The sequence below is a fragment of the Gavialis gangeticus genome, unplaced genomic scaffold (assembly GCF_001723915.1).
Source record: "Gavialis gangeticus isolate Ggan-Ray unplaced genomic scaffold, GavGan_comp1, whole genome shotgun sequence".
Taxonomy (NCBI): Eukaryota; Metazoa; Chordata; order Crocodylia; family Gavialidae; genus Gavialis; species Gavialis gangeticus.
The window spans coordinates 20,680,972-20,702,308 of NW_017729015.1; the positions used below are offsets into that span (position 1 = coordinate 20,680,972).

The following is a 21,337-nucleotide window of genomic DNA, read 5'->3' on the forward strand; positions in this document are numbered from 1 at the left end:
GGGGAGGGATTGGGGGATTTGCCACAGGGTATTGCAAGCCCTGAAACACTGCTGCCTTCCTGCTAGCAGTTCCCTCCATCCAGCGTGCCCAGGCCTGACATGACCATAGCGCTATAGCAAGACGGTTGTCTGATGGCTTGTAGCCGTCACACAAATCCGGGTGGGATTCTCCTCCCCGCAGCTGCAGCAGGGTAGGATCAGACAAGGATTTCTGCCCACCAAGAACATGTCCCAGGGGCCTGCTGTGCCCCTTTCTGGGTATCTGATGATGCCAAAGGGAGGGAAGCCTGAGGGATGTTCCTCTTCCTGCCCCCTGCTCTTTTATGTGGACAACCCCGCTGCCCTGTTCCCATCGCAGGCTGAGTCCAGATGCGGGGGGTGGTGGGGGAAGGATGCTCTGCCCTGGCTCACGTACCATCATGCTGCCAGGGCCCTGCAATAGTGCCTAAGGCATTGGCCACTCCAGCACCCGGCCCCCTAAGCCTGACCCCTGTGTCGCTTCACTCGGTAGTGACAGTGGCTTCGAGCGAGCAGAACCCAGTCATCGTCATCGTCGTTGTGGCCATCGCTGGGCTCATCGTACTGGTTTCCATGGTGATCGGGGTGATGATCTGGAAGAGGTAAGCCACTCATCCTAGGACGCACGAGGCTGTAGCTCTGTGGTCCCTCATAGCCTCCTGGTGTGTCTGACCCTGTGAGCGCAGCTGAGGGAGAGCTTCACCTGCCCCATTTGCTGCAGCGTTTGGAGAACCAGCTGCACGACCAGGCAGGCAAAAAACCACTGCACTGGTTCCAGTGTGGTCCCTGTACTGGATGAGCTGCAGCTTCCAGCTCTGGGACTGGCATCATCAGACTCCCGTCCCATGGGTCACCCACAGACATGTCCCATGTGTGTTGAGATGGTCATAATGGCAAATGCCGGAGACAGTTGCTGGGTTTTAATGCCGAGAAGGTGGCTAGTAGTTCTCAGTGTCTCCTCCCTGCCCTGTTCCCTGCATTGAGATGCTGCTGTGCAGTGGGCCGGGGCTGAGCACTGAGCGCGAGTCCTATGCTGCATGGGGAAGGTGCTGAAGCAGATAATTGTGCTATCACTGGCGCCGCTCATGCTAGTTTCTGTCCCCACTGTCAAGGCTGCTAGAGTGGGCGTGAGGGTTCACAGAGATATCTCCATTCATGTGCCAGATGTTTCAGTTTAATGGGCTGTAATTTTTAACTTAAAAAGAAGAAATTGAACCTAAAACAAGGAAAAGAATTTACGGTGGGAAACGCTGAGGAATGAAAAGGCATTGGCAGGTGCCCTGCATCACATTGCCCCTGAAGTGCAGTCCTCACCCGCCAGCCTGTCCTGCCCAGCGGCAGGGAGCAGCGAGGGGGTCTCAGGAGGTGATGGGCCTCTCCTGCACATAGTGCCTGGTCCTTACGGGGTCAGCGCCTGCTTCCAAAGAAGCCCACAGGCTTTTTGCTTTTGAAACAAGCATAGGATCAAGTAGAGGACAGGCCAGTTGTGCAGAACTTCACCTGTCTCTTTGTAAGGGAGACACAGTGATGATGGAGAAGACAGAAATGTGGCTGGATGTGAATTCCTTCTCTCAGTGTCTCTGAATGCACCACGCTGTGCAAAAGAACTGGTGCCCACAAATGCCTGGTGGTGGGGCAGCCCTTAGTGTGGCCTGTCTAGGGCTGAGAGAGGCTCTCCCCAGACCCTCACTGTCCCCCTGAGCCAGAACTTGCCTTGATATTGATGCCCAGGGAGGATTTGACCTTTGCTTATTGGCTTCTGGCACCAACACTCATGGTCCATGTTTCTTGCGCATGGGACATCCCCATGTGCCCTATTCATGCAGCTCTGAGTTATTACCTCCCAGCCTCAGTAGTTCCCTGCCACTGGGGGTGGTGCACAGAGGTGGCAGCAATGCCCAGTGTTGGGACCTGCCTTGCCTTGGCGCCTTGTGTGGGTGTGTGCCAGGGGGCTGGCCAGCACCCTCAGCCCCCATATTCCACCAGAGATTAATGCCTGGGTGTCTGTTCTTCTTGCAGACAATGTGGGTACAGCAAAGCCAGCCAGGACGGGGATGAGGAGCTGTACTTCCACTGTAAGTACTGTTTACTGTGGGTACTTTGCTGTTCTTCATAAGCCTGCTCCCTGCAAAGTAGCCCTGGATGCTTCCTTTGGAGGGGCTGTCATCCTGCGACAGCCCGGAGAAAGCTGGTGCAGTGCTGCACAGCGCTGGAGAGAGCTGGTTTGACAGCTTCATAAGCCAGCGTCTGTCCTTGTGGTGTGCAGGGTGCCGGGCGAGCATGGAGATCACCAGGTGGTGGGAAGAGACAGGGCGTATGCATGACCCTGCCAGCTTCCCACACATGGGGATTCAGGGATGCAGCTGCCCAGGGGACAGCTCTTTATTACTAAGCGCTGATGATTTCATAGGCAGCCTTTGTCAAAGGAAATTCAAATGTCAGCCCAGTCAAGTGCATTGGATTCTCAGTGCTGGCGGGCACAGCGCGCAGATGATCTGCTCCCTGAAGCATGTCAGAAGCAGGGGAGCCCCTTGGCTTTGCTGATGGGCTTTAGGCTGCTTTGGGAGTTCCTCTCTTGCCGCTGAATGAGACCCGGACATTTGTGGAGGGTTTCCCACACAAAGCAGGGCATGCTGGGGTGTAGCAGCAGGGGCTGCCGGCAGCTTGTGCACTGCTGGTGCCTTAGTCCCAGCCTCAGGTATCAGCAGCACGTGCAGGAGAGTGCAGCAGCTGTGTGCTCAGCAGGTGGTCCCTGGGCTGTGCGTGCTGTAGTCGAGGGCTTTGTCTTCCCTGCTGGGCCTGGCCCCCCAGGAGAGCACTGAATGCCCAATGAGCTGGGGCAGAAGCTCAGGCAGATGCTCCTGGATGTGCAGAGCAAGGCAGGGCGAAGCTGGTAGACTCTGCTCCTTTTGACTGGGAACAGCCTTTAGCCTCCCCCTGTCTGGAGATCTCAGCAGGCAGCTGCTAGCAAACCTGCCCCAGCTCAATCCAGGAGCTCTGGTGGCAGCACGGAGCTCCGTGCCTCCCCAGACACCCCTGGGAGAGGCAACTTGGGTCCTGGAGATGGTGCCACAGAGCACTGGTTTCTGTTTACTCATGCATTGGTGCCTCTAGGGGGTTGTGCACAGCTTCCCCCCAGCTGCTGTGCCCAAGAGAGAAGTCTGGAGAGGGAGACTGGCCTGAAGGTAAGGCTGGGATTAAGCATGGGGGACTGCAGGTCTCTCGCTCCCAGTCTGCCCAGCTATGTCACCTGGAGCTGGGGAGCCAGGAGCAGCAGAGTGGGGAGGAGAGGGCACTGTGTACCCAACTCACACTGCCACTGCTTGTCCCTGCTGTGTGCCACAGTCAAGATCCCCACGCGGAGGACATACATCGACCCCGACACCTGCGAGGACCCCATGCAGGCTGTGCACCTCTTTGCCAAGGAGCTCGATGATGCCAGCATCAAGATCGAGAGGATTATCGGGACAGGCACGTGCTCTCACTGGGAGGTGGGGGGAGGGCTGCAGAGACCTTGTTGGGTCTCCCGCACTTGGATGAGGCCTGGGACACCTGTGTCACTGGGGCTTGGGGATCCGTGAGTGTCCGGCGGGGGGGTCTACTCAGTGTAGACGTTTTCTTCCCTGGCCCCGTCCAGCCCCTCGGGAAGCCCACGAAACCCCAAGCTGCTCCCCATGACATGTAAGCAGGACCACATTGGGGCACACCTCTGGTCCACCTTGACAGGGGCAAAAGCAAGTGCTTCAGGGGAGAGAAAATGTCCGGGGTGTGTGTGGAGTGACCCATCCCCTGCCAGACCCCCCCCTCATCTGCCCCCGGTGGTTTAGGGCTGTCTGAGACACCCCTACCTCTCTGACTGCTGTGTTTCATAGCACCCAATAGGCTGGTCTTCCATGAATCATCCGTTTTTGAGCCCAGTTCTGCTCTCTGCTTCCCACGGCAGTGAGTGAACTCCGTGGTGTTTTAACAAAGTGCTTCCCTGGTTGTTTTAAACCAGTCCTGATACTTTCAGGTGCCCGCCCCCGAGTCATAGTATTGTGGGCTGGGTGAGTAACAGCTCCCTGCTGCCTTCGTCCACACTCTTTAGACTCTATCACATCCCCCCTCAGCCTTTTCCTTTCCACACTGAAGAGTCCCAGTCCTTGCAGTCTTCCTCCTACCCATCCCACCCACCTCCCTGGGGCTTCCAGCTTTGCTCTTGTCCAGGAAGAAGAGTGCATGGTCGGTTAGGATGTGATCCAGGCCTTTGACTCTGTGTCCCTGGTTGTTCTCTGGGGCAGAGAGAGCAGACAGACATGAGGAGGGGCTCCCTGGCACCATCGGCAGTTCTCTGCTTCTCGGCAGCTTGGCAGCACGTGAGATTGATGTATAAATATGTTAACGCGCTGATGTATTGATTTCCATCAGCTCTGCTGCCTAGGACTTAAAAGCAAATTAAAATCCCTTCTCCAGGCCCAGTGCTTTAATCACCAAGGCCGGCCCACGCTGGGAGAGCCAGGCTGCTCTGGGGTTATTTCTCCAAATCCTTCTAGGATGGGAAGGAAAGGCAGAGGGAGGACAAAGCCAGCAGTTTCGGCATGGAGACCAAGGACTGTCAGACGCGGGCAGGGACGAGGGAGTCTTGACAGTTATCTGAGCAAGGGCCTGGAGCTGCTATCCACAGGGGAAAGACAGCCAGCTAGGAAAACTTGTCCAGCATGGTTTGCATTAATCTCCCAGGTCACCGCAGGAAGGGCCTGACTCATAGCACAACCCATCCAGTCCCGCTTTGTGCCATGTGTGCCTTGTACACTGAGCAGTGTGTCACCTTCTGCCAGAGTCCTTGCTCTGGTCAGACATTGCAGCCTGGCTTTCCTGGTGATGTTGAAGGTTTGGGGAAGACCTAAATCCAACGTGCTATAGGACCATCTCCTTTTCTCCTGGCCTGTGACTAACAATGGAGCAATCCAGCCCCAGCCCTCAGGAGCGCAGTATATAGGCACCATTGCAGGGGCCAGGATGTGGCTGCAGGCACTTGGTAACTCTTGTCTCCCCCCTGCCCAGGTGAGTTTGGGGAAGTCTGCCAGGGCTGCTTGAAACTCCCCAGCAAGCGGGAGCTGCCGGTGGCCATCCAGACCCTCCGCGCAGGCTGCTCGGACAAGCAGAAACGCGCCTTCCTGGCAGAAGCCAGCACCATAGGCCAGTTCGACCACTTCAACATCATCCGCCTGGAAGGCGTCATCACCCAAGGTAGCAGCACCGTGCACCATGGTGCAGAGGGGGCATGTGGACAGCACCTCCAAGGCAGTGAGGCTCCCCTGCTCTTGTGGTGCTGGAAGGTGCGGGTGCTGAGTGCCTTAGCATGAGCTCAACCAAGGCATGGCTTTGCCATTAGCAGCTGGGCCTCTTCCCCTTAGCCCCCCAGGAGCCCTGATTGCTGATTAAATCCCCCTGAAGTCCCCCAAGGTGCTGGGTTTGCCACGGTGCTGTGTCCCTGTCCTCAGTTTAGCCTGAAAAACCCTGCTAGCAGGTGCTACAGCCATGTTCACAGTGAGATGAGGCCTCTCAAAGTGCTTGGGCAGTTGATCACTGAAACATCCAGGGCGCAGCTGAGATCAAAGCATCTGGTGGGGGGCTAGGAGAGGGGGGTCCTCACCTCTCTCACTTATGTCAGAGGCCTAAGAGTGCGTGCGGCTCACAGCCGGGACCAGGGAGCTTTGTGAAATGTCCGACTGCCTGAGCTTCATCTGAGGTTTATGACCACAGCTAATGAGGGGGAGCAGGACTCTCAGCTCCTGCTCTGTCGATAGGGACAGCAGGCCCCAGAGGCACAAGGTACAGGCAGTAGCATGCATTTGTGGTACATGCAAGCTGCTGTGAACACAGGAGAACCTGAGTGGGAATTTTTAATTAGAACAAATGACCACGGTCCCTTCCTGACCTGTTTCCTGCTGATGCCAAGCAGAACCACATGCGGCAGTCAGGGCACAGGCGTCAGTGCCAAGGCAGTTCCAAGGGGCCCTGTCACAGGCCGGGTGGAGAGATGGGCTGAGGGTCTTGAGAGCCTGGTAGCAGCAGGACAATGCAATCAGACAGGCACTCTGTGTCCCCACGGTGCTGCCCCATCAGCCAACACAAAGCCATCCATGTGCTAATTGGTCCCCATCAAATGAAGTGGTGCACTCCCTGAGCTGAGCCCAGCAACTGCAGTGCTGCCTGGTGCACCATGTGATTTAAAAGCAGTTGAAAGCCATGGGCCGGTGGAAGAGCAGGAAGGATGCCAATTGTTCCCTTAATTACCTGCCACACTGTCTGGGTCTTTAATGCAGCAGCACTGGCCTGGTAACAGGTTTGGGCAGTGGCTGGTGGCTGGAGAGGCCATGCAATTGCTTCTGGAAGTCTGGCGCGCGTCTGGTGGTTAATTGAGTGTTTCCATAGAAGCCGATGGACCGGGTCTGTCAGTAGAGGGGTGCCTGTGCGTTGCTCCCTGCCTCCTGGGTAGCTGAGCTCTGCATGCAGTGGAGGAAGCTGCTGCTGGCTAGTACCCGTGTATGCCCAGAGACGGTTGTGCCACTGTCAGCCCATGTGTTTCACTGGGCACATAATGTGGCATGCCTCAGTGGTGCTCCTCCTAGCATCACAGCTTCAGCCCTCCACCTTCGGTCAGCACACGGAGCCCCTCTCAATTCCTCCGCACAAAACCCATCGCTGGCCTGAGGCCCAGGCCTGTAGCTGGATAAAGCAGGCAGATCAAACATCAGGATCAGGACCAGCTGTCTCAGGGAATCAGGCCCTGGGATGCTGAGCCGAGCCTGTATGTGCAGCTCAGACACGCTGAAATTAGTCGCCTGATGGTCAAGTGCATAAGTACCGTCATAACAGACACTCCATCATTCATGCCTTGCTGTCTGCCAGTCCCAGTTCTTGCTTATAAATGCAACCCACATGTCTGCTTTTTCTCTGCCTCTGATGCTACCTGTCTCCCTGTGTGTGTGTGTGTGTGTGTGTGCGTGCATGTGCGTGCATGTAAATTGTGCCATTTCCATGAGCAGCTCCATCACGGGTAATTATATCATCAGAAACCCTGATTGCCCACTTGCACTCCGCTTTTGTGATGGAGGAGTGGAGGGCCCTGTGCCCTGAGCAGACTCACCCCTCTCAGTGCTAATGTTTGAGGAGATGATGAGCCTGGTTCAGAGAGACAGACCACATGCGTGTGGGGACCTGGCTCCTCTGCTTAGCAGACATGAGGCTGTTTCAAAGTAGAAGAAAGTCCTTGCCCCGATGGTGGATATGTCTCAGGGTTTCCCCATGCTCCCAGTAGCTCTGGTTCCCATGGTTGCCAGCACAGCACTGCAAAGCAGCTTTTTAAACCCCAAAACCATGTGCCGTGTTGCAGTCTGTGCACAGAGGTGAGGACACCCCCTCCTTTGCTATCCAGAGCATTGGCTCTGCAGCTGCATGCCTTGCTCTGAGTCCTGGATGTCAAACTTGGCACTTGGCTGCATTTCAACACTTCTGTTTGAATGAGCCCCGGGTCGCGCTGTACCAGTGCTTTGGCTTCACTTTGCTGGACCACTCTTGCTGGCTGCAAACATTCTCAGCAGCATGGCTACATTTATTCCCAGATCGCTGAGGGCAGTGTCAAGTGGTGTCATGTCATATTTGGATATTGGGGAAAACTCTCACAAGGAGGGTGGTGAAGCACTGGAACAGGCTCCCCAGAGAGGTGATGCAGTCTCCATCCTTGGAGGTTTTTAAGACCCAGCTCAACAAAGCTTTGGCTGGGATGAAGTAGTTGGGGTTGGTCCTGCTTGGAGCAGGGGTTGGACTAGATGTGACCTCCTGAGGTCCCTTCAGCCCTCCTTGTCTATGGTTCTATGTCTTGCATTGGTCCATGAAGAGCCCCTCTAGAAACCTGCCCGTCTGAGGATTCGCTGTGGATGACCACCTGTTGCCCAGCCAGTTCTTCACCCCTGGAACACGTGCTCCACTGGCCTTTGGCTCTGCATGTCTTGTGATACCAAGTCAGGATGCCTCACAGAAGTCTAAGCAGTCCATCTGTCCAGCTAACTCATGGAGGACGAGAGCAGGCCTGCTTGCCATAAACCTGAGCTGAGGGACCTTGATTCAGTTCCTGCCCTTCGCTCCTATACCAGCTGGCTTGCATATAGTCACTTCTCTGCTTGGGGTCAACACAGGCCAACCCCCCATCGTTCGCTGCATCCCCTCACTTCCCTTTTGGAGTGCTGGCATCATCCAGGAGCGTTCTTCCAGCTTCCTGGCACTTCCCCAATGTCTCCAAGACCTATTAAAAATGAAAGCTGGTGATCCAGAAAGCTCCTCAGGGCTCTGGAGTACAAGCTGCCTATTTAAACATGTTTATCTCCAGATCCTTTCTAGTTACTAATGGACTGGAAAGTACAGCATCATCTTCATGGGATATGAGTACATCGTTCTGTGACTTTCTTCTGCTACAGAAGCATTTATTGAGTATTTCTGCCTTTTCCGTTTCATTTTAACTGTCTCTGTCTAGCAACAGGTTGGCACTTTTGATTCTAGGATTACTTTAGTTTCTCACAGATTTTTGAAAAACTCTTTTGCGAGGCCTCTAGCTGCAGTGCTTCAGAAAGGCCGTTTCCCCAAAGCCGAGGAAAATTGAGTGAAATTGACTGGATGGAAAAATGTAGGCAGAACAAGCGCGACTGAAAATTGGGAGTTGCGTTGGAAGAGTTTGTTAGAGGGCTGAAAAGCCACAATTGCACAATCAGGAGAGAGGACAAAGCTAAGAGCTAAAAGCCTGTCTTGGCTGAAGGGCAAAGAGAAGGCTGCCGTGAGAAATTAAACAGCAATGTATAAGAAATGGCGGAGAGAAAAGAATTCAGATAAACTAGGGGTTGTGAACCATGGAAACGTGGCTGAGGGAAAGTAGGGCACCAGGGAAAAGCCCTGACTGGCAGGGAAAGGACAGCGAAGTGCTATCGGCATCCAATTAGACCTGGCCCGCCAACCTCTCAGCACGACTGCACCAGCTCTGTGGAGGTTGCACGTGGGCTCTTTACCTCCTTGGCTGCTCCAGCAAAGCCCCCACCGAGGAGGCTTCTCCCAGCCTGTGAGAGACAGGCCAGCTTGTCTCAACCACCGCTACCATGGGCGCAGAGGCCGGGTCGCCTCCCATACGGCCCCTTTATGAACACAGACACCCAGCCGACTTGCTGTAGGTTGTAATCTGGACAGCAGCTGTCTCCCCTGGGCTCCAGGCTGTTTCCTTTTCATTTCTTTTAGCAGCTGTTATAGTTTGATTTTCTTCCCCTCCTTTTGCTTTCCCTTTGAGCCTGGCTTGCCTGGTCCCCTGCTTTCACCTGTGGCATATAACAGGGTGTCTAATGTTTGCGATGTTCCTTCTGGTTGTGGGTGAGCGGATATTTAGGGAGGTCGTGCAGCGCCCTGCCTATCACAGCCCTGAAGGGCCCTTCCTCTCCCACGCTTCTGTGCCCATGGCTCAGCCAGCACCTCCCACCTGTATTTCTTCAGCCTTAGTTGGATGGGAGGAATCTCTGTGCCTTAGAGAGAAACGTTGTCGTGACAAGTTTACCAGGCCTTTGAGCCATTAAGGGAAAGAGCCCTGGAAAGTAACTGGACTCCCCATCCCCTTCTCAGCTCAGGCTCCGCTTCCTTGCACTGACGACCTCCCCACCATCCATAGAGGCTCCCACGAAGGGCAGGCTGGGCTCGGCCAGTGGCCTGGTGGAAGATACGAGTAGGAGGGTCATTGGCTGCCCGGTGCTTGGGAGTTTGCTCAAAGTAACCCCTCTTCTGCCTCTCTGCCCAGGGAACACCATGATGACGGTGCTGGAGTACATGGGGAATGGGGTGCTGGATTCCTTCCTGCGGGTGAGTGCGTGCAGCCTGCCAGCCTGTCCCTTGCCCACTGGAGCACGTGCTGGTGCCACGTAGAGCCAGGCTGAGCCATGCTGACCCATGCTGGGCCTCCTCCTTGCTGTTTTGTAGAAGCACGAGGGGCAGTTCACAACCACGCAGCTGATGGGCATGCTGCACGGCATCGCTGCTGGCATGAAATACCTGACGGAGATGGGCTATGTGCATCGGAGCCTGGCCGCCCACAAGGTGCTGGTGAACAGCAACCTGGTTTGCAAAATATCCGGCTTCCGGCAGCCACAGGAGGATAAGATGGAGACCATCTTCACCACCATGGTAAGCGTCAGGGTGGCAGACCAGGGCATGGAGTGGGCTCTGCACCTTCCTCTTGGGAGGGAAGAAACCAGTGCACATTTTTTTTTTAACTGGAAAGCAATTAATTGGGCTTGTTTGGACATCCTGCAGCCACTGGAAGTGAGCTGAAGGCGTGAGATCATCATGTGACTCACAGCATTAATATTTAAGAGTCGACACATTCCTCAAGCAGACGAACACTTCTGGCTGTCAGGGAGCTCTGGCAGCACCAGGGTACAGAGGCGGCAGACTGCAGTGCCCACAGCTCCCAGACCCCGTCTCTCCTCTGTGCAGGGCTTGCAGGAGATGCTGGCAGGGAGGCAGCTTGGAAGAGACTTGGAGGGGCCAGTTTCTAGTCTCTGGAGCCAATCCTGGGGGGCACTCAGCAGCTCTGTCATGCCAGCTCCTGCCAGGGTGGGCAGCCATGGGAAAGGGAGGGGAGGAGCGGTAGTCCTTGTGCTCTGAGCCTGTATTGTACCTTGGCCTTCTCTCACACCAGGGGTGGAAAGCTCATTAGCACTAATAAGTGGTGGGAGAGCCTGGGAGCAGCTCCAGAGACCCCACATTGGTCTCTACAGCTCCAGGAGCAAAACATGAGGTCCTCCAGCCCGTCTGCCCCCCTCTCTCTGGCTGAGGGGGAAGAGCTGAGAGGAGCCTCTTAGCGCAGCCACGAGGCACTGACTCCTTCCAGAAGCGCATGTCAGGAGTGAAGGGCAGGCTGCTCTCACCACTGCAGCAGCATCTCCATTAAATATTGAGGCTAGTGTGCCATCAGCTCCTCTGGCAGAGTGAATATTGAAAGATGTGGCCTGGTGCCTTATTCCATTTTTAATGGTGCGGGGCCTGTGCTGCATGTGTGGAGGTGCCGGGCAGAGACCACGGCAGGTGAGAACCTCCTTTTCTCCTGCCTTTCCCTTGGCAGGGAGGGAAGAGCCTCGTGCTGTGGTCGGCCCCCGAGGCCATCCAGTACCAGCACTTCAGCTCAGCCAGCGACGTGTGGAGCTTCGGCATCGTCATGTGGGAAGTGATGTCCTACGGAGAGAGGCCGTACTGGGATATGTCCAACCAGGATGTGAGTCGCTTCCCAGCCCCGGCCGCGAGCATGTGGCCTGTCGCTGCGTGGCCATATGCAGCAGAGACTGCGTGCGTGGATTTTGGAGCATGTGTGTCATTGGCATGGAGCTGCATGAGCAGCCTGGGGGCTCTTCAGCGCTCAGCCATGTAGGGAGGATGCTTTTGGCCTGTATTAGCTGTGGGAATGACATACGCCCATTGCTCTGAAAGCAGCAGCTGTTCAGATGACACTTAGCCCTGGGGAATTTTCTGTGGGCTGCTTTTATGAGTTTATTGGTGTCTGTGCCTCCCTGCCTAATGTGGGCTCCGGGTGGCTGTGAGAGGAAGAGACAAAATAAGTTATAAAAGCTGCTAACAGATTGACATTGGATACATAACCCCCGCTTTTCCCCAAGCAATATCCCAGCTTAGTCACGCCTGCTAAATGCCTGCCCAAATAGGAAGCTGTTAAAGTACTTCCAGAGGTCCAGGCTGGGCAGGCCCCAAGGGTGAGGGAGCTCCAGAGCTGAGGGGAAACTACCAAGAATGACCTTCCTTGTGCCTTTGCCTTGGCACATTGATGGTGCTTGCAGGCTGCTCTTGGCTGATGGTGCCTAAGGGAGAAGGCAGTCCCATTTAGGGCCTGATGGGTCAAAGCCAGCACCTTGAATGGCACCTGTGCAGCCCTTGTGCTGCGTGCTCCTGATCAGGGTCCCTGTCTCTGACTTGTCCTTCCCCTGTGCTTGCAGGTGATGAAGGCCATCGAGGATGGGTTCCGGCTCCCAGCGCCAATGAACTGCCAGCCGCCCCTGCACCAGCTCATGCTGGACTGCTGGCAGAAGGACCGCAGTCAGCGGCCCAGGTTCTCACAGGTCCACAGCATCCTCAGCAACATGGTGCAGAACCCAGAGCCCCCCAAGTGCAACACCTCCACCTGCACCAGGTGAGCTCCCTGCTGCTGGCTCCTCCCCTGGGCCTTGGGTTGTGCAGTTCTTGGCCAGCAGCCCCGTGGCATGTGCAGCTGGTCATGGTTCTACCCTGCCGCACCCCTTCTTCCCACTCCAGCATCCCCTAGCTGCTGCCCACCTGCATCTACCACCAACGGCAGAGGGATGGTGATTTGTTGCTAGGTCTCTTCCGACTGTTTCAGTCGTGGCAGAAGGCCTGAACCATGCATGGCTGGAGCTGAGGTTGGCACCAGGCCCCTTGGTCTAGCCAGCTGTCATGGTGGAAGCCTGGTTAGCTGGACTCCTGAGCAGCTTCCATGAAGCTCTCACCAGCCTGGCGGCAGCACTGAATTGAGGGGCATGTCTTAGCTTCATGTTGCTCTACTTCCTACTGCCATGGGCACCAGCTGCCCCTGGCCTGGCTCTGCTCTAATGCCTGTGCTCTGTTTGTGGCTGCAGGACCCACAGCACCTCCATCCCCCTCACCGAACGCACTTTCTCAGCCTTCCCATCTTTCAGCTCCGTGGGCGAGTGGCTGGAAGACATAGAGATGGGCCGCTACAAAGATAACTTTGCTGCTGCCGGCTACTGCTACCTGGAATCAGTGGCCAGAATGACAGTGCAGTAAGTGGAAAGGGTGCAGGGACAAACCCAGGCACTCTGGTGCAGTGTACCTGGCTTGGAGGCTTGTAGGTTGTCTTTGGTTATTACTAAACAAGACCCAGAGGCATGCACAGGGCTTTGCCATGCATCTCTCTGCCTTGGGTGGCAGAGGTTTGTGCTTCAAAGTGGGGAGCATGAAGCCCATTGGTGTTGTCTGCGGCTACCCTTGGCCTCTCACCTAGTGTCAGATCAAGCTGCTATTAAGTGTTGATCCTTTTTGCAGCTAAGGGACAGACAGCAGAGCCCACAAAGGGACCTCTGGTCTTGTCACTGGGGCTCCTCTGAGCTGTTCCCTGTGGGGCTGGTTTTGCCTGTGCTGCCTGGTCAGTCCTTCAGCCCCACTGGTGACTAGATGAGCTCTGTCTTTTGTCTGCAGAGCTCCTGGCCTACTGTGGGCATCCACACCCATCAGATAGACCCCATCCCCAAGCTGCAGCCTCCTTTGGCTTGGCTGCTGTGGGCTCCTGGAAAGAAAACTGGGGACAGAGTTGTGCCTGTAGGACCTGCAGTGGGAGCCCATGACACATCACTTTACCTCCATGGCTCCGTACTCACCTTTGGCATGGGGCTTGTCTTGCAGAGACGTCCTGAGCCTGGGCATCACAGTGCTGGAGCATCAGAAGACCCTACTGAGTGGCATCCAGACCCTGCGCGCCCAGGTGATCCAGATGCACGGCCGCGGCGTGCAGGTGTGAGGCCGGCCAGAACGCATGTGCTCTGTACACCAGCTTCAAGCTCCCTGGGGTGGAGGATGTGACCCCCAAACCGGACCGAACCCCTGACCGGACCAAGAGCAGCCGCACCAGCAGGATGCAGGGAGGTGCAGGGCTGCCGCTGGCTTGGTCTGTCCAGACAGGCATGGGGCACGTAGGGCTTAGTGCTTCCGGCCCTGGGGCAGTCTTGCATACCCACAGCAGCAGCCTCAGTGGCGGGCTTGATCACCTCTCCCTGTCCCCACTGCACTGAGTAGAACGAGAGTTGAGCTAGTGTGAGGCTGTTCCTGGCTGTGCCAGGGTGTGATGGTGGTTGGGCCCCAAGCACTGGGTCTGAATAGAGGGTTGACAGTGTTTCTGTCCTGAGGTTCTGCCAATTATGTCCCCAGCGCAGCTCTTCTACAAACCAGCACGTTTCACTGCCCTGGGACATGGTGGGGCTCGGCACACATGAACAGCCTGGCATTGGGGAGGTGATGGGAGCTGTGCACTGTGCACAAAGGAGCCAGGAGCCCTGCTCCCCCTGCCCTGCTGCATCCCTGCCCTCTCCAGCACCCCAGGCCCAGCCACGTCCTCGGCCAACGCGTGGAAGGAAGGGTGACTTATGTCCCTAAGGTTCTTCTGAGCAGGCGAGTTCCAGGGAGGAGAGAAAAGCCCTGATGGAAGTGGTCTCCCTGGGGGGCTGTCCTGGCAGGGCTCCTTTTGTGTTTACTTGGTTTGGTGGCTGCATCTCTGCAGGGCCCTGTGGGTGCTCAGCAAAGGGGGCAGGGCAATGCCCTGGTGTGCTAGGAGCAGTGGCCATGGCAGCATGGGCCCAGCCAAGCTAGACCTGGTGGCTGGTGGCTGGCAGCCGCACTCCAGCACTGGTGCCGCTTTGCTCTCTCATCTCCCCTCCCATGAGGCCTGCCTCTCTTCCCATCCTCTTCCAGCCCACCGCAGTGCTAGGAGCAGCATGTGAGCGAGTCAGGTGGAATAGCCTCGGTGCTGCGGGCTTGTGCCACCTCTGCCCCTTTGCAGTGGCGCTGGCTCCTGCAGGGCATGACTCCCACTCCCCAGACTCTGATGGGTGATGAGGCACCTGCACCCTCCAGCTTCAGCCCTTCCAGCGGTGCAGCTCTAAGCTCCGTAAACACGGTGTCCAGCCCCACGGGAGACAGTGGAGCAAGCAGTGCAGGGCACAGGGGGCCCAAGCCGGGGCAATGTTGCAAGGTCAGCCTCAGCTGAATGGATAGATTCCCCCAGCTACGACTAGCAGGCAAAGCCAGCTGGACTGCTGTTGGGCAGGCTGCCCAGAGAACGATGCTGGTAGTAGGTGAGTACCCCTTTCCACCCTGTCACGAGGGCTGGCTGGGCTGAGTGGTCTCACCTGGTAGATGTACCAGAATAAAGCACAGCAGGAGGCTTGGGCTGTCCATCACTAGTCAGTGGTGCTGGGAGCTGGAGAGAGGAGGTGCGTGGGAGCGTGGCTCTGTGGTGCCAGAAGCTGGGCTGTGCTGGGCCTTCAGCAGTGGAGGGCACCCGTGCTGCCAGCATTTGTGTTACTGACAGTCTGAGGTCATTGCCATGGTGATGCCACTCGAATAGTTGCTCAGACTGTTAATTCTGGGGCAACGGTGGGGCCTGGGCCTCAGCATCGTCTCCATGAACCACGGGGCTCTTGGAGGCCTTGTCAGGGAGTCCACCCACGCCACTCACAGCACTTCTATTTTAGCTGCAAATAGTTGCTCTGATGCTGCAGCCTCTGCGCGCAAGAGCTGGCGCAGACCCCGCATCACAAATGGCATCTGTTTCCTCATCCAGGTTTCCTGGAAGCAAGTCAATTAACTGATCCAAGTGGGTGTGCAGTGTTCCACGGGCCTTTCATTAGCAGCTGTAAGTAAGACACATGAATTATTGATGACGGAAGGCAAAGATTTGCAAAGGGAATGCATGCAGGAGCAGGTGCTGCCAGCGCAGGCAGGAAACGTCCATGTTCCTGGTGGACTCCACTGTGGAGAGAGGACTCTAGAGCGAACTTGAATGAGGGGTCTGAGCTCCTGATGTGCCCGAGAGCGCGGCATAGAATGGAGCCCCTGCCTGGACCCTTCTGCTCCGGCAGAGCCGAGGGAACAAGGTGGCACTGCTGGTGTCTTGATTTCTCTCGGTGATCTGGTGACCTTTGCAGAGCCAGGTATTTTGGGGGAAGGCGCTATGTGTGTAGCAGGGTTTGATCAAAGGGGTCTGGTCCACACATGACTGCCCTGGTCTCTCTTTTGGCTTAGCTGTTTCAGACCAGATCCAGCAGCGCCGAGCACCACTGGATCTGTTTGCAGGAGTTAGTGTCACGCAGGGTCACAATGGTTTACATCTTGCTCTCAGGTCGCGACTGGGTCTCGGGCCTGCTCATAGCCTCTTGTGACCTGGGACACTGCTGACACTCCCAGGGGACTGGGCAGGCTTGCTTTCCCGCTCCGGTGGCTCAGAAGGGCAGGCTGGTTTTGAGACAGCATCCTCCTTCCCTTGCCAGTTTCTGGGCCGAGTAAACCCAGGAGCAACACGAGCCAGCACAGCACAAGCCATGCGCTGCGCTCACGATCAGCTCTCCGCTCCCCATGGAGAACTGGACCTGCCATTTGAGCTACAGATGCATGGAGCAAACTGAGACCGACACGCTTGCATCTCACCTGCTGGCAGAGGGCTCTGGCGAGCTCCCTCCTCCCCCTGGCCACGCTATTGGAGACAACAACATTCCCCAGCATCACCTGGTTCGTTTTTAAAGGGAAACCTTTGTTTTCTGGACCCCCTCGGAGGGTCTGCACCCCGCGAGTTCACCCCCAGACAAGCATTAAAATCAGTGAGTGAACCTTCATTTGCTAGAAATGCCAGATCCTGAGGATCAAGTGCAATTTGTATGCTCCTTGTGTTTACCCTGTACTAGTGAGAGAGGCTATTAGAGTCCTGCTGGCAGGAAGCTGAACCAACTTGATTCCTGGTCGTTTCATCTGGGATAAAGCTATCCTTGGCTTCTCTGCTGTTTGTCCTGTCTGCTGCATCCGTGCTCAGGGCTGTGCCAACCTCCCTGCACAGATGCTTGCTAGATCGTCGCATCTGGTTCTGGTGTCAATGCTTGAACAAGGGGTGTTGAAAACCCAGAGAAGAGCTGAGAGAATGGCCCCGGGCCTGGGGAACAAGCCTGCAGCAGGCACCTAAAGAGCTCAACTTGCTCGTTGCCAAAAATGCAAACAGGTGACACACTCCCCCCACAGCTGTAGTCCCTGCAAGGGGGGAAGATGCTGTTGGAGGGTCTCCGCTCGCAAACAAGGGCAGAGTTGTAGCCCCCGGCTGGAAACTGGAGTCAGGCCTGGGCCTTCCTGCACAATTCTGCAACACGCAGAATTAATGTGGCATAAATATGATCCTCATCCCCTTTGGGCCATGTCGGGCCTTTTCACCCCAGGCTGCAGACAGCAGACAGCTTGCTTTCCGCCAGAGCCAATTACCAGGGTTGTTTTCAACCATTTCTTCAAGTGTTTCACCCGCTAGCTTCATCTTCCCAACCGTCTCCTCCGTTCTTCGTGCAACTGCAGCCTCCGCTTGGGTTTGTGTTTCTGGCTGAGTGCAGAGTGAGCCTGGGGGTTCTGTTACCTTCTCGACTGGTTCTTGTGCAGGGCTCAGCTGTGGTCCTTTGGGAAGGCCATTGCCCTTCTCCTTCTTCCTGACTGCAGAAACGGGGCAGCTTTGGCTTCCTCCTTCCTCTCCAGAAGAGAATAGGGCAAAATGCCCATGAGGGAGCACTGCCCTGACCCCTCCAGTCCTCCCTAATTGGGTTCCCTCATCAAGGCAGCAGAAGACAAGATGAATGGAGCAAGCTCCAGGCTGCAGTTATGTGTTTAATATTAACTCACATCCCATTAGCAACTAATCCTTGGGGAAGCGTCGAATGCCTTCTAATTAAATTAGACTGCAGCAGTGCTCTTCAGCTGCTCCACCAAAGGGAGCCTTTCCAAATGGGTTTCTTCCCTGCCCATGTGACCTTTGACACAGGGAAAACCAGCATCCTCCTCTCAGCACCAGAGACCCCACGAGCCCACTGGCCACGATAAGGGTTTAATGGTCTTGCTGCGGCACAGGCGCCAGCTTTTCATAGGGGCATTAGCATTATCTCATGTGGTTGAAGGAGAGTGAAGAGCCTTTTTTCTTGGTAATCTGCGGGCTTTGCTGGCACTAATAAATGCAATTACAACAGGATTAGATTGTAGATGCTTGTGCATCCTGTTGGCAGGGCATGAAGGAGCGGGACAGGAATGTGAGCGGGTTGGAGGCTACAGGCAGGTAGGAGCAGGCCATTCAAAAAAGGGAGGCTCTTGGGCCAGGGACCATCCCTTCATTTGCCCCCGAGGGTAATCCAGCACCTGGGTTCATTTGCCTTTTGAGACAAAGCTGCAGCCCAGCCCTGGAACAGCAAACACCGTGGCCCCGCTCCCTGAGCACCAGTCCACTGCAGCGGAGCATTTACATCGGGACTTGGAGGTGCTGTGTTGGTTTAAGTCTTCCTTGCCCACCCAGCCCTGGCTGCATATCTCCAGGCATGGAAGGGCAGCTCTCCCCACCCAGGCCAGTGCTCCTACAGCTGGTTCCCCGGCTTTGCAGTATCCACCTGACTCCGAGCGGTAAGCCACCTGCACGGGCTTCTCTCCTGATGCCTCCCCTGTGCTGGCCAGAGCTGCCTGGAGCAGCTCCCAGCCCTACCCGGGCCCTTGGGGCCGGCACAAACTCGCCAACCAGGCAAAAGTGCAAGTTTCATTCTGGCATCTCTAGCTCCGGGGACCCGCTGCTAGGCCTGGAGGGTTTCCAGCAGGCCAAGTCCCATCCCACAAACTAGAGCCGGGGCCCAGGAGAAGAAAGGATGCAGCCTGGACCACGCTTGAAAGGGCTGAGTCTCAAACAGATGCCCATTGGCTGACTTGCCAGGACAGCTAGCACGTGTGTGAACGTGTGGTGTGCTCCTTCTTCCGCCCCAGGAAAAACCAGAATCAGGTTGGTTCAGCTCTTTCTGCGTTTTTTGATATCCATTGACCCCCTGTTATATAGTGTAAATACAGACTTGAAAAGGTAATATATATTTTTATAAGTTTTGAACAAATGTGCTGTATGATGACAAGGGGCACTGTGTACGTTTCGCTGTTTAAAGTCTGTTTGGATGTGTCCAGGGAATGACCGGTGTTTGGGACTCATCCGAGTCGTGCTGCCGACGAGGCTAAGAATCCAGCTCTACTGGCCTTTTTGTTTTCTTTGTTAACTTTATATTGACGGAGCCGTGTGTGCAGGTTGCAATAAAGAGCAACCCAAATGCCGGCTGTGCCGTGACTTGTCTGTGGGTTTATTTCAGGTGTGCCAGCGCAAAGCGCCAATTAGCAAGGGTAGCAATTATCTGTCAATTAGTCCGTGAAACTCTGGCGATGTGCGAAATAATGCATTCATGATTTATGAAGCAGCACAGGCTGACTCGAGAGCCTCCAGGTCCTGCAGAAGTGGCAGCTACAGCAGGCCTCAGCCTGTGGCAGGGTTTCACGTCGTTCCCGTGTCTCCACAGTGCCTGCAGTGTGTGGCGCTGCATGGAGAGATGCCTCTGCCGGCCTGTCCAGGGGCTCGGGAAGCCCGTTTCACTCGTCTGCAGAGCGTGTAACCTTGGAGCCGGTGGCAAGGCCATTTCCCTCTGTCAAGTCAGGTGCAAATTGTCAGTCTGCTACGTACGCTGCTCCCTGCGCGCGGCAGGAGCTGGGCCGAAGGGGCTGGGGGTGCAGCTGCCGGGTAGAGTTAGGCTCTGTTAAGTTACTGTGCTGATGGCATGTAATTAATTGTTTAATTGAGTCAATGAAAGCGGTGTATGGCCAACATGTTAACTACGAGCATGGCGCAGAGGCAGTGATGCTTGGGATGATGTGGTGCAGCTCTTCCTCCGGCCCCATTTCTCCCCCTCTTCTCCTGGTCGCTGCCACAGGACAGGGGACGAGAGGTGCCTTTTGCATGTCCTGGCAGCGGTGAGGGGTGCTAGGTGCCAGTAGCAGGGGTGAAGTCGGTGCAATGCCCTCCCATCCCGTACTGTCCTGTCCAGCTGAGCAGAGCCGGCCCCTTCCCTTTCCCCCTGCTGACCCATGAGGACCCTGGGTCTCCAGGCACTGAATCCTTTGCAGGGGGTTGCAGCTGGGAGAGGCAGGGCACTGCCTGGGGGAGGCTGTATGTGGCTGGGGGGGCCAGGTGCAGCCCCCGCTCCTGCAGGGCCTGGCCTGCAAGCAGCATGGCTGGGGCGGGGAGGGGGAGCCCCTCCATCCCTGGGTGAGCTGCAGCCCTCCCCGCCCCTCCGTGCTGCTGGAAAAGGAGCCATTAATAATCGTGGCTCTGTCCCAGGGAGACGCATCTCCTCCGGCTGCTGGCGGTGGCTCGCGGAGATAAGTGCGAAATCATTAGCAGCTGCCTGCGCACCAGCCGGGGAAAGGTCAGGCTGAAAGACGAGCGGCGCTGGCATCGCCCTGGGCCCCTGCGTCCTTCCCCTGGCTCTGGTCCGGTTCTGGGGCAAGGTAGGTGATGTAAGGCCTGCAGCGAGAAGGGATGCAACCTGCTCAACCCCACTTGCAGGGAGACAGGAGACCCCTGGACTCTGCCCCAGCTGCCAGGGTGGGCCGGGGGCTCGCACTTGGATCAGCATGGCCCGGGGTCCCCTGCTGCACCCACAGCCGTGTCCCAGCCTGGCTCGAGGCCTGCGATCTGCTGTTCCCCACACTCCCTGGGGCTATCCTCGCCTTGCAGTCTCTGCTGTGCTGCTGCTTGTCTTAATTCGGGGCTGCCCAGATACAGCTGCCTTGTGAAAGGCTGGACGTTGCCAGTGGAAAGACTCGGTCCCCCCCACACCCCGCAGGACGGGGAGAAGGGACCAGCGCCCCCATTTTATAGAGGGGGAAACTGAGCTACAGGCTGCACTTGGCTTCCGCACCATCCTTCACTGGAGTCTGCTCATCTGCCTCGGGACTGCGGCTGTGCGTGGCACGGTCTGCTGCGAGCGGGCATGCCTGCGTGGCTGGGAAAGGGCCTCAACCTTCCAGCATCTGCAGAGCTGGGCCAGGACAGCCGCCGGCCGTGGGAGCCAGACGAGAGCAACGAGCTGGGCCCGCCGCCCTCCTGCAAAAGGCACAGACCCAGTTGGTGCACCCGGTGCTCTCCGCTGCCAGGAGGGCACGAGCGGGATGTGTACAGGCCTGGGTGAGGGGCAGCCCTGGTCTTCCCCCTTCTTGCAGGGTGCTGAGGGTTTCCCCAGCCCACGCATGGCCAGCCTGGCCGTCCTTCCCCAACCATGCTGGGCGTTAGCTCTGGGCTTGGCAGGACCACGAGCGGCTGGGTTTTGGCATCCCCCCTGCTGTCCTGCACAGAGATTAAATAGAGTTCCCATTCATCTGGGTTTTCCTGGACATGTCCCCTTTTTGGATCCTCTGATCTCTGTCTGGGCAGTTTTTTAACATACGATGTCTGGGATTTTGGTCACCTGAGCTTTGAAGTTTTTCCCAGCACTTCCCGTCTTGCCCAAGCAAGGAGCTGCCTGGGGCTGGGGGGAGCGGGGCAGACAACGGGTGCAGGGGTACAAGCATGTAGCCGGCGTGCACCTGGTAGGGGGTGGGAGCTGCCCCGCACCTGGATGCAGGTAAGTGGGGGTCAAAGGGCCAGGGCTTGGCTGTCTGCAGTGTCCGGGGGCGGCGGGGT

At 56.6% G+C, this 21,337-nt stretch overlaps 1 protein-coding gene across 1 annotated transcript in view; it reads left to right on the forward strand.

Annotated features, from left to right (window-relative positions):
* EPHA10 (EPH receptor A10) overlaps positions 1 to 14,378 on the forward strand; it is a 60,779-nt gene extending 46,401 nt beyond the window's left edge. The window contains exons 8-17 of the mRNA XM_019512097.1: positions 512 to 620; positions 2,038 to 2,093; positions 3,364 to 3,489; positions 5,062 to 5,247; positions 9,830 to 9,891; positions 10,009 to 10,212; positions 11,153 to 11,302; positions 12,033 to 12,226; positions 12,690 to 12,854; positions 13,474 to 14,378. Coding sequence (XP_019367642.1) covers positions 512 to 620; positions 2,038 to 2,093; positions 3,364 to 3,489; positions 5,062 to 5,247; positions 9,830 to 9,891; positions 10,009 to 10,212; positions 11,153 to 11,302; positions 12,033 to 12,226; positions 12,690 to 12,854; positions 13,474 to 13,588 — 1,367 coding nt within the window. The 3' untranslated portion in view covers positions 13,589 to 14,378. The remainder of the gene's footprint in view (positions 1 to 511; positions 621 to 2,037; positions 2,094 to 3,363; positions 3,490 to 5,061; positions 5,248 to 9,829; positions 9,892 to 10,008; positions 10,213 to 11,152; positions 11,303 to 12,032; positions 12,227 to 12,689; positions 12,855 to 13,473) is intronic.
* Positions 14,379 to 21,337: the final 6,959 nt, after the last annotated feature.